Source organism: Neoarius graeffei, chromosome 2, assembly GCF_027579695.1.
Source record: "Neoarius graeffei isolate fNeoGra1 chromosome 2, fNeoGra1.pri, whole genome shotgun sequence".
Taxonomy (NCBI): Eukaryota; Metazoa; Chordata; class Actinopteri; order Siluriformes; family Ariidae; genus Neoarius; species Neoarius graeffei.
Window position 1 is genome coordinate 73,037,878 of NC_083570.1, and position 12,353 is coordinate 73,050,230.

At 43.6% G+C, this 12,353-nt stretch overlaps 1 protein-coding gene across 1 annotated transcript; it reads right to left on the reverse strand.

Moving 5' to 3' along the window:
- Positions 1–5,059: 5,059 nt before the first annotated feature.
- Positions 5,060–6,414, reverse strand: fancf (FA complementation group F). Its single transcript, XM_060909552.1, has one exon. The coding sequence runs from the start codon at positions 6,262–6,264 to the stop codon at positions 5,263–5,265; it is 1,002 nt and encodes a 333-aa protein (XP_060765535.1). The 5' UTR covers positions 6,265–6,414; the 3' UTR covers positions 5,060–5,262.
- Positions 6,415–12,353: the final 5,939 nt, after the last annotated feature.

The window sequence follows — 12,353 nt, forward strand, 5'->3', positions numbered from 1 at the left end:
GTGGAACAGGAGATATTGTGTGTGGGGGGGGGATGACTATATTCTTTTAGCCATTTCTGTTTCTTTTAAATACTTGATAATAAAGTGATATATCTGACTTGATGCATGCCGCCATTTTGTTTTTCTCTACTCACAGAATATGAGCTGATAGCCTAGTAGTAGAGTAGCCAATCAGAGCATGCAATTGCTCATATCCAGTGAATGTGGATAGAATAGCATCTGATATGCCACAAGGGGAGAATGTGAATAAGCTCAGAAGGGAATACAAGCACTGGCTGTAGTCCTATTTTAATCATATAAGCAGTGGGTTAACATGTTTTCATTTCTGTATTATATGCTATAATCCTCACAATACATGTGAGTTCCCAATATTTCTATCTCAGAAAAATCTCAGAATAACTTGATCAGAGTGACAAGCTCTCTCTCTCTGTTGAGTTACACATCAATCCTGAAACACCAGTGATGCTGACCTCTCCTGCTCTTCAGACCTGCCTGATGCCCTGCTTCTGGCTGGAGTCTCAGCACATCGTTCCTGTGGAAGACAGCCCCATATGGACGGTTGAAAGACTCATTTGGAAGATGGTGCTGGACATTTACAGTTTTGCTACGATGGTTTAAAGCTACAACTGTCATGAATAGTTTTGCGCTCAAGTCTCCATTAATGAACAGTTGATAACTTCAAAACAGACTTCATGCTAAAACTATAATGAATTTCCTGGTTACACAGTTGTTCTTTGTGACTATGTAGGACACAGTTATAGAAGTGAGTTATTTATAATCATGCTATCCAGTATCACCAAAATGAGGATGGGTTCCCTTTTGAGTCTAGTTCCTCTCGAGGTTTCTTCCTCGTATCGTCTGAGGGAAATTTTTCCTTGCCACCGTCGCCACAGGCTTGCTCATCAGGGATAAATAAATGTATTAGGGATAAAATTAATTAATATGTTTAAAGTCTTCATTTTTTAGTAAAGCTACATTGTGACGTCTGTTGTTAAAAGTGCTATACAAATAAGCTGACTTAAATTGAGAGATTATCTCACCATTGATGTGACAAAAACTTTCCACCTATTTCTTGCCTTTTTTTTTTAGTTCCCATCCTCTTTCTGTCTGACACTTCATCAAGTGATGTGTGAAACTAGGTAAATATATAGAATAGTGATGAAAAGTGATAAGTCGGTACTAGACAGCAGTGTGGCTGCTAATTACAGTGAAGCCAAACAGACATGAGTCACAGATATCACTGTTCTCACGATCTGCAAGTCAAATCCATCTACCAGCTTGGACCTTTATTGAGTATCACAATTTCAAGTAGGAATTGCTACAATGCAATGTCAAAGATACACATTCTGCTATACAATACAACTTTATTAATTCTCCCACAGGGTTTTTCAGAATTATTTTTACAATTAGCCTAACCTGCATGTCTTTGGACTGTGGGGGAAACCGGAGCACCCGGAGGAAACCCACACAGATACGGGGAGAACATGCAAACTCCACACAGAAAGGCCCTCGTTGGGCACTGGGCTCGAACCCAGAACCTTCTTTCTGTGAGGCAACAGTGCTAACCATTACACCACCGTGCTGCTCATGCTATACAGTATGTCCCACATCTGCACAGTTATCTATTCCCAAAAATAGACAAGACAGTAGTTATGGACATAAGTTACTACTGTATGTTAAACATCTCCATCATAGCCTTTTTTTGGAATCAGGGTTGTTGTTTTTTTTCGTTTCCGGTTGAGAGTACGTCGTGCGCGTCTGGCTGCCGCTTCTCACCGGAGCTTTTTTGTTTTATTTTATTTCTTTTTCTATTTTTTTTCTGTGTGTTTGTGTGGTTTGATGTTTGAGTGTTTTGTCCACCAGTTGTGGTGTAGCTCCGGACCCAGTTTTGGGCGTTGGTTCCCTCCAGGCCTTGGTTCGTTGTGGGTGATGCCTGCGCTCCCAGCTATGGACTGCAGTGAGCTCGTTGCTCATTTTAACATCGTGGTTGTCCAGCGCTCTGTGCTTTGACGCTTGGCGTGATGTTCCGAGCGATGTTGCTCGGTGGCGTCGCGGCGGCTGTGCAGGCGGTTTGGGACACACCAGCGCTCTGCGTGGCGGAGCTTCTCTGCTCGCTTTGTGGATTCATGGCGTGGTGTTCGAGCGATGTTGCTGGCAGCGGTGCTGGAGATGTGGGACTTGTTGTCTTGCGCCTTTTGGTGGGACTGTGGCTGCTACACCACGGGAATTACATCCTGACCCCTACTTGGTGGACTTTTCATTCATTCATTCATTCATTCATTCATTATCTCTAGCCGCTTTATCCTTCTACAGGGTCGCAGGCAAGCTGGAGCCTATCCCAGCTGACTATGGGCGAAAGGCGGGGTACACCCTGGACAAGTCGCCAGGTCATCACAGGGCTGACACATAGACACAGACAACCATTCACACTCACATTCACACCTACGGTCAATTTAGAGTCACCAGTTAACCTAACCTGCATGTCTTTGGACTGTGGGGGAAACCGGAGCACCCGGAGGAAACCCACGCGGACACGGGGAGAACATGCAAACTCCACACAGAAAGGCCCTCGCCGGCCCCGGGGCTCGAACCCAGGACCTTCTTGCTGTGAGGCGACAGCGCTAACCACTACACCACCGTGCCGCCTACTTTTTATTTTTTATTTATTTTTTATTATTATATTTTTAATTTTTTTTCTTTCTTTGTCTATTATTGTAAAGCGTCCTTGGGTTTCTCGAAAGGCGCTATATAAATTTAACTTATTATTATAGCCTATAAGAGTGACATTTATATACAGTTCACTGTTTTTAGATCATCATGAAATATGTTTCTAATTTCATAGACAATTATATGAAAAAAGGTAGAGAAAGTTTTTGCCAGGAATATTGGCTCTTTAAAATCTTTCCATCAATGTGCTTTTTATGGTGTCATTATCTATACTGGTACTGCATAACATTTTCCTTTTCACACTGTCACACACACTCATAAGATACAAAATTAACTACTTCTTGTCCAGTGGAAATACTGGATGAAAAACACTGTAAATATTAATGAAAACACTCCTCTTAGTTAAATGAGAAGGAGATGACAGCTGCGCATGGCACCATGTTTGTCTATGGTTTATTTGTTTTATTCTCTCATGGGTAGATTGATAGATCCCGCTGTCCCTGCTGTAGTAAAACCAATGACCTTCGATTAGGCACTGCCAGTGGGGTTTTTTAATCACAGACTTAATGAGCCGTAGCCTTGTTGGTGTTCCCCTCTTGTTCTTTATTGAGCATTGTGATTCAGTGAAGGCTTTGAATTATAATTAGGCGTATAGTCGGAGGAGATTTAATTCCTGAAAATGACTGTTTTCATCATTCACATGGAGTCAGATAATATGCATGGCAATTTAATCACTTGCAGACTTCACCCCTAAATGAAGAGGACACACTCTCTTTAGAACCTACTGTACATTAAATGTCAATATAATTCTAAAATTCTGCACAAATCTACATGAGCTAAGATCAACCAAATCAGGTATCATAATCCTAGGAGACCCCCTTTGATAAAGGGAACCTCAAGCACATGAAAACGAGAATAAAAATATCTCGGCAAATGGATATAATATGAAGGTTTCCAAAAAGGGAGTTGGATCCATGAATATTATATAAAAGCAAAAATTACAATTGCCAAAAAAGTCCCTCATGTATTCCTGCTGCAAGGACAGCATCTCATCAGCATTTTCCTAGTTTATGCATACTAAATCAGTGCTTGCACTGGCCTTCTGTTGCTGTCTCTCTACATACCAGGGCTTAGAATACACGTTTCCATGGTTTCCAGGGTGAGAAAGGCAAGAAAAGAGAAGAAGAAAAAAAAATCTCTCATATCTGCAAGAGTCAGAGATAGAACAGCAACTAAAAGTCAGACATTCTGTCTGTTACAGAACAAACAGCACGAATAATTTAACCACTGAATATTTAACTACATTACAGCTTATGCAGGGTTCTATATCATCAGAGGAGTTCGATCAGCATTAGTCACTCACCTGTCCAAGTTCCTCTCTAATAAAGTGTAATTACAGTCACCGACCTGATCTCTTATACAAGAAGATTCCATCCATCCATTATCTGTAGCCGCTTATCCTGCTCTACAGGGAAGCTGGAGCCTATCCCAGCTGACTATGGGCAAGAGGCGGGGTGCACCCTGGACGAGTCGCCAGGTCATCGCAGGGCTGACATATAGAGACAAACAACCATTCACACTCACATTCACACCTACGGTCAATTTAGAGTCACCAGTTAACCTAACCTGCATGTCTTTGGACTGTGGGGGAAACCGGAGCACCCGGAGGAAACCCACGCAAATACGGGGAGAACATGCAAACTCCGCACAGAAAGGCCCTCGCCGGGACCTTCTTGCTGTGAGGCGACAGTGCTAACCACTACACCACCGTGCTGCCCCTACAAGAAGATTCAGGAAAGCTAATTAAATTTTTCAACACCCACCCACCCCCGTCGTTTTATAATTTTAAAGCGACCTTGGGTGTGAGAAAGGTGCTATACAAGTTAAACATCATTATTATTATTGCAGAACTCATTTGACTTAATACTGAAATCTCATAAAGGTTGGCTTTTCCATGAACTACCTTGTTAACAGCAAACTGATCCGATTGTGAATGTCTTGAAGGGCTTAAGGAACCACATAAATTATTAATTACCAAATGCAAATACTCTTTCTCTCCTGTCCTAATCTGTGAAGCTGATGAAATCGAACTTGATCATGGGTCAGCGTATCCTCAAGGGACCAATTTAGGAACTGTGCACATTCACTATTCAGGCTTTACTTTCCATTAAAGATGGATTCTGATGTCCAATGCCAGCCGTTGCCGAGGCAACAAGTGATGCTACCATCTGTCACAGCACTTAATCTTAATTAAGAAATGTGGAATGAGCCAGATACTCTGGTGCAAGAGAAATAAGATGGGTTTAAAACTGGATTAGATGCATCAGTTTTGAGATTATAACACAATACAGTCCATCTGAATAACAGTTTATGCTACATTCAGCATAAACAATTATGTAAATAAAATGGATCTTTTATTCCAATTTAATACACAACGAGATTACAGTCTGTTGTTCTGACAGCTAATCTGGTAATATTACATCTCTGCAGTCGGAGAGAATGTGCAGATCTGTTAAAGAGCACTGTCTCCCCCTGTCTGCTATCTAACCACACCACCGACTTCATCTTCATCTGTAACAGCTCAAAAGAGAGCTGTCACTGGAACTGTACAAGCAGGTCCGTCCACACGCTCAGTCCCTCAACGTCAAAGTCGCCATCGGCCTGTTTAAGAGCGACCAACTGTTCTTCGGTCTCATCTTTTAATGGCGAGCTCCATAAGGACTTGAAGCGCTCTGCGAGCATCTGAAAGGACAGCGCGGTGTCACAAGGTTGCATCCATAATCCATTGCTCACATCATACGCTAAGGATGAGGCTGACTTTTTTAAACTGTCCCAATAACTGAGACTAAATTTTGGCCATCTTTGAGAAAGTCTGGGGCATAGTTCAGGAGGTAAAACCCGACACATGCTGTGCAGCAAGTCATCATGTCCTTCTAACCAGTCAAGCAGGAAGTCTTGAGCTGCTGTGTCTTCACTCATGGTGTCTGTTGACAGAAGGGCAGCTGCTAGAAGTGCCAAAAAGCTGTTGCGTTCTTCTCCACTGTCCTCTAACAAACAATCCAGCAATTCTGTAGCGTATGCCTGGCGGCCTGGTTGGCTCTGGATGGCCTGGACGCGCTGGAGGAGCATCATGGTGCGAGCCTGAGCGCCAGCAGTGAGGCCAGGATCACACTTCCGGTTCAGCGGAAAGTCTCCCAGGAGTTTCCACGCTGACCTGCACGCGCTGAGGTCAGCATGCTGATCACCTTCCGCCAGTCCAAACTTCTCCACGAGGGATTTAATAACCGGGTGCGGAGTGGCGGGGTTTTTCAGCAGAGCGCCCAGCAGCCTGTGGCGGAACCGAGCCACGTCACACACAGCCACGCGGCGGTGCCCGGGCAGCGCGCGCGCCAGCAGCTGGTTAGTCTCGCGCACACGGCTCTCCAAAGCCCCGCGCGCTGCCGCTTCCGCGTCGAACCGAGCGTGAACATGTTCGCAGTACCGAGCCCACCGGAACGCCCTGTCCACCGCCTCACAGTCCCACTCAGACACAAAGCCAGTCTGCGAAACCGCAAGCAGCTCCACAGCGCTCGCCACATTCCGCAGAACAGCCTCCATGCGGCGCACTACAGCAGCGAAACCTGCTTCACACACACACACACGGGTTCTCCTGGAGTCAGGAACACCGCAGAGGAAAAACAAAACACAAGCACCAGGGTTAAACTTTAACTGAAAGCAGCTACAAGACAACACGCGCCACCCGCCGGCTCAAACACTGACGCTTTCTGTGACGTCACCCGGGTCTATTTTTCAAAATAAAAGATTTAAATGAAGATTTAAAAAATAATAATAAACAAAGACACTTCAGTGTGCACATTAGTGAACATATATTTATTTATTTATCCCCCCAAGTGTTTATTTATTGTGTGTGTTATTGTTGTGTATAAACAGAGCAGCAACGTAAGAATTTCATTGCACTGTCTGAACCTCCGTACTTTTATTATGCATATGACAATGAACTTCTTGACTCTCGGGGAAAAATTCATCTCATTCATCTCATTATCTCTAGCCGCTTTATCCTGTTCTACAGGGTCGCAGGCAAGCTGGAGCCTATCCCAGCTGACTACGGGCGAAAGGCGGGGTACACCCTGGACAAGTCGCCAGGTCATCACAGGGCTGACACATAGACACAGACAACCATTCACACTCACATTCACACCTACGGTCAATTTAGAGTCACCAGTTAACCTAACCTGCATGTCTTTGGACTGTGGGGGAAACCGGAGCACCCGGAGGAAACCCACGCGGACACGGGGAGAACATGCAAACTCCACACAGAAAGGCCCTCGCCGGCCACGGGGCTCGAACCCGGGCCTTCTTGCTGTGAAGTGACAGCGCTAACCACTACACCACCGTGCCGCCCCCGTTATATATATATATATATATCCCCAAGTTTTTATTTAGTTTTACTACATTTACTATTTTTATTACTTTTATTCCCTTTTTGTTATGTGTTTGTTGAGTGTGTGTTATTGTTGTGTGTAAGAAGAGCAGCAAAGTAAGAATTTCATTGCACTGTCTGAACCTCCGTGTTTTTATCATGCATATGACAATGAACTTCTCGAATCTTAATATATATATATATATATATATATATATATATATATATAGTACTGTCGCCTCACAGCGCATCTCCCATGACCCGGTACGGAACAGAACGGGACGGAACCGTACCGTCACGTATTTTAACGTGGTGCCACGTATTTTCTTATATTTGCCTTCCGGGTTTTTATATGCGGTTCCGTCTCAACAAGTGTTCCGTCCCGCAATACCATATTTTTTGTGACATTTATTTACATAATGTATAATCTTACCTTTTTTGTTCCAGTTTCACAGAGACATCCGTCACGTCTACTGTTTTATTAATCGGTACTTACATTAGTCATCCCGCCTTTACAGACGAACCCGTCCCGTCCCGTATGATAAAGTGAGAAGAAAAACAAAATATATTGTTTAGTTGTTTTATTTTCAAAACATATAACTTAACTACTATTTATTCATCTATTTTACAATTTCTTGCCTCTTCTCCTACCTCTACCTTTTCGTTTCTTCAGCTGACATTGTATACATTTCAAGTTCTTATCTTTATTGATCTGTGCTTCTGTTTTATGACCCACGTTTTCACAATCAGTGTGAAATTTTACTCGAGATGGCGCTCGTTGTGACGTCACGCCGAGGTATATTCCGTAATTAGAGTTCCGGGCTTTTAGATCGATTTCGATTGAAAATATCGTGAATATAACGTTAATACAATGTGACGTAGCAGAGGTGTGACCAGAATGGCATGTGTGGGTGGGCAGTTAGCTCATCTGGGGGGGCAGAAAACAATACCTGAAAAATCGGTGGAAAACCACTACTACAATTACGAGGCCTAATAGTCCAATAATAATAATAATAATAATAATAATAATAATAATAATTCAATTCGGTAATCAAAATATGGTCACGCTAGCATAAATCATGACCGTCAATTTTGTTAACAGTGTGGAATTTTTTAATGAAGTTTTTTTGTTTGTTTGTTTTTTTGTTTGGTTTTTTTTTGTAAAGAAAAAAAAACTAAACTAACTTTTTTTTGAAAAGCCTGGCTATGCTGAATGGAAATTTAAATGTTGACATTGCAAATGTTGGGATGCACCATCTACTGGTCTTCATGAATAACTGACCTTTGACCTGGACTATTATCTACAGTACAAGTCTACGGTTACACTTAGCAAATTCTGAAACAAATTCATTCATGTCTAGATTTTCTGTGATTTCCTTCTCATGTGCCAGAATGACTAAATTTTTCTTCCTTGAACGCAGCATTGTTCTGCGTAGTGGAGTGAGGATGCGGTTCAAGGTGGAGAAAGAGCTTTCGCATGCAGCTGAAGACACGCCAATGACAAGTGCTGTGACATATATTGAATGCAATATGGGGAAGGCCTCTTTGTACTGCTGAATGCATTTGCATGCTTCAGAGAGGTTAGCATCAGTTGACAATTTATTGAGCAACATTGCTTTTGCCACAGAAATTTCATTTTGCAAGCTTATGCTGTTAAGCTCTGTGCCTGCAAGCACCTGAAGTGGTTTCAGGAGAGAGGGCTCAAGAAAGGACTTTGATTTTGGCAGGAGAAATGATGTGGACCTCATCAGTTCAACATTTCTCTGAGAGAATCTTGTCTCCATCTCTACAATAGCTCTGTCAAGAATGTTTAACATGGTCCTTTTAAAAGTTTGATTAGGAGCTATTTGGTCATCAGAATGCCCAAGTGTTGACAAGACAACGCTATCACCAAGCTGTGAATTAACTTTGCGTTTTCTTTTAGGTGGGGGCGAATTGGTAGGCCTACTTCCACCCTGAGAGAAATGCTCCTGCCAGAATGAGTCACTCCTCATCTCCTTCAGAGTAGCCAGTGAAGCTGTCACCACCTCCCCAGCAGTGCACATATCCACTGCTTGGGCCTGCAGAATGGCATTAGCTGGTTTCAGTGCACCAAGGACCTGAAGGAGGAACTTTCCTGTGTTAAAGAAACACTGTCGTTTTAATTGGGTCGAAAGACCCAGTGCCTCTGTGCTGATGTCAAAAGGAGCAGTGTCATCCTCTGCTACATCTGAGAGAAGCCCTCTGATTGTGTCTTCATTGGTGACAATGGACTTCGTGACCTCATAATGACTGGTCCACCGTATTTCCAGTAGTCGTTTCAGTGTAGGTGTGTTGTATGTGTGTGCAACATAATGTCTGTGACAAAATGTGTTTAAAGAATTTGACCAGTCAAAGAACTTCTTTGCCAGGGGTTCTGCTTCCATTGCGTGAACCACTGCCACTGTGGTTGTAGCAGTGCACGTATGGAATGTACTTCCCCACTTTGTTTTGCAACAAAGCTTGGACACCACCCCTTCCCCCAGACATGACAGACGTACCATCATAGCACTGACACACTAAATTGTCTGGTCTGTAACCCAGGTCAGTCAAATTTGAAAGAATGTGGTCGGAAATGTACTCAGCATCAAGCTGATGTAGTTCAATTAATCCAATTAGGTGTTCCTCGGGGACAGAGTTTTGGACAAATCTAATTACTACAGACAAATTCTCTATGTTACAGCGATCTCTGGTACCATCACTTTTAATGCAAAGTCCAGGAGAGTCTGCTTTCTCGTATCTGGCTTGGATATTGTTTAGCACCATTTTGGTGAGGGTTTCAATTATTTCATTTTGTATTACGTTTGACGTGTATTTTGCATTGTCTGGGATATGTTTTACAATTTCTGCCAATTTCTCATCTTTTTTGACTGTATATTCAAAAAACTTCAGGAAAAGTCCCTCCTCCCCACCCTCGTGATTGTGACCACGCAGAGCCAGTTCATTGACAGCCAGGAACTGAATGGCCTCCCCAATGCTCTTCACATAGTACCTGTTTTTTCTATCTGCGTTTGACCCAGCAGGTGAGCTATGCTTTCACCCGTCTCTGCCCGACACTGGTGTTCCTGCCACGCAGACATTGATCTGACGTGCGGGAGACTCGACGCATGTTTTTGGAAGCCGGCGTCTTTTTCAAGGGCTTTTTTCCAATTTGTGAAGCCACGTTTGGTAAATATATCCTCGCGGTCCGAATGTGAAATGTTAAATTTGCGGCAGGCAAAGCAAAAGCTGGCATCGCGGATAACGGAATACTCGAGCCAAGGTCGAGAATGATACCAGCTTGCACTAAAGCACCGAAGGGTTTGTCCAAATGGGCGCTTGGGGTAATTAGTTAAAATAGGCTGGGACGGGCTATCCATATTTAAGTCGGAAGGGACGTGCACATCAGAGGTTTGGGAGGACTGCGTACTTTGTGAAATGCAGGGGTTTTGAGTTCCTGAAGCGGCCACAGAACTGCAGGATGGCGCAGACCTATTCAGATCCTGTGAAGGGCTTTGCTCCGCGTTGGCAGCAGCGGTGCTGGGCTCAACAGCGGAGTCAGAAGCTTGCGCAGCGACAGGGGCGGACGAGGTCTGCTTTTTAATGAGCCACCTATGCATGTCTTTTGGTGTTACGTACTAGTTAATAAAATGTTTTAATCACTTCTGTGTGGGTTATGCTTAGTGGCTGGCTGCCTGCCTAGGCTGGCAATTCAACTAGCTAGCACAGTCTCCTAGTCTTAATAATAGCAGGCTAGCACAGGCAGACTGCTGTAACTAGCTGACTTATCTACACAAATCAACAAGTAAATGAAACGAACAAGCTCAACTCAACAAAAACTACTACCACTACTTTGTGAAAAGATGACAGAGAAGAACGAAATAGGAACTGTATGGGCGCAAAGTAAACTCCCGCACAGCGTTGTGCTTGCTAGTTGAATGGAGGAGGACTGACACGCCCCCTATTCAAACGAACCAACTGGAAAGCAGTTTTGACGATTGTTCTGCCCCTTAAGGTTACGGAGGGGGGAAACACGATAACAAAAAATAATTAAAGCTATAAACTTTGCAGATATATGCTGTTTTTAAATCAACACCAGCATTTATTCTACCAATACAAGACACAAACAGAGATCATAAATCATGGCCTTTTTTCTGGCCAGTTTTCTTTGGATGGACAGGGCATTTCTCAGGGGGGCAGGACTTGTCCCTGGGGGGGGGCAGTGCCTACCCCAGCCCCCCCGTGGCCACGCCACCACGGGATATAATGATACTGGATAACCAAATAATCCATGACAGTGATATGTACAAGATGTAAAGTATGAAACCCCTGAATATTTAGAAAACGGAACACTATTGTAAGGTACCGTCCCGTTTCGGTTCATACTTTCCGTACCGGGTTATGGGAGACACCCCTCACAGCAAGAAGGTCCTGGGTTCGCGGCCGAGGGCCTTTCTGTGTGCAAGGGCGCAGGAAGTGGGGTGCTGAGGGCGCTGCAGCGCCCTCTACTGGAGTACTGAGGGTGCTGCGCACCCCTACTGAGCAGGGATGAAACGTTTTAAATCATTACCTACTAATTTCGCCTGCATGGTTTTCACAGCCTAACTGATATGAGAACATGTTTTCTGGTAGCATAGTAAGACCATTCTGTTTCTGTCTAAAATTGCGCAAAACCCGCTATCTAGCCTCTACAACATTAAAAATTTTCTCGGGGGAGAACCCCCCCGAACCCCCGCTTATTCTTACATCACTATAAAACTGGTTCCGGCGCCAATGCTTCAGGATATGTTAAAATAATAGTTAGTCTTTATATCTTTCCGTCACCATAGTTAAAACAATCTGTTAATGATGGAAAATATTCAGTTAATGTGCCTCAGGAATGGAGCTTCTTCGGAGTCTTCAGACATATCAGCCAAAATCACAGGTTGGTTCTGCTTACATCCGTTACATATAGATTATGGAACGTCGGGTACCGCGCTGCAGCGATGTCAAGGTATCAATCTTAAAGTGCATTATAACGGCATATATATATATATATATATATATATATATATATATATATATATATATATATATATATAAACCCATGACCCCCATTAACTAGGCTACTTAATATGCAGCACCCCTGACCTAAAGTGTGTTCCCGCGCGCCTGTCTGTGCGGAGTTTGAACAGAGCCTGTTCAGACCTCCATGGGGCCCTAGGCAAAATTCTGCTAATTGGGGCCCTCTTAACTGAACCCCAAAATGTTCAACAGTTGCACCTGACAC

Bases quoted from the DNA above. Each gene is read 5' to 3' on its own strand.
- fancf (XM_060909552.1), bottom strand. From the start codon at position 6,264: ATGGAGGCTGTTCTGCGGAATGTGGCGAGCGCTGTGGAGCTGCTTGCG.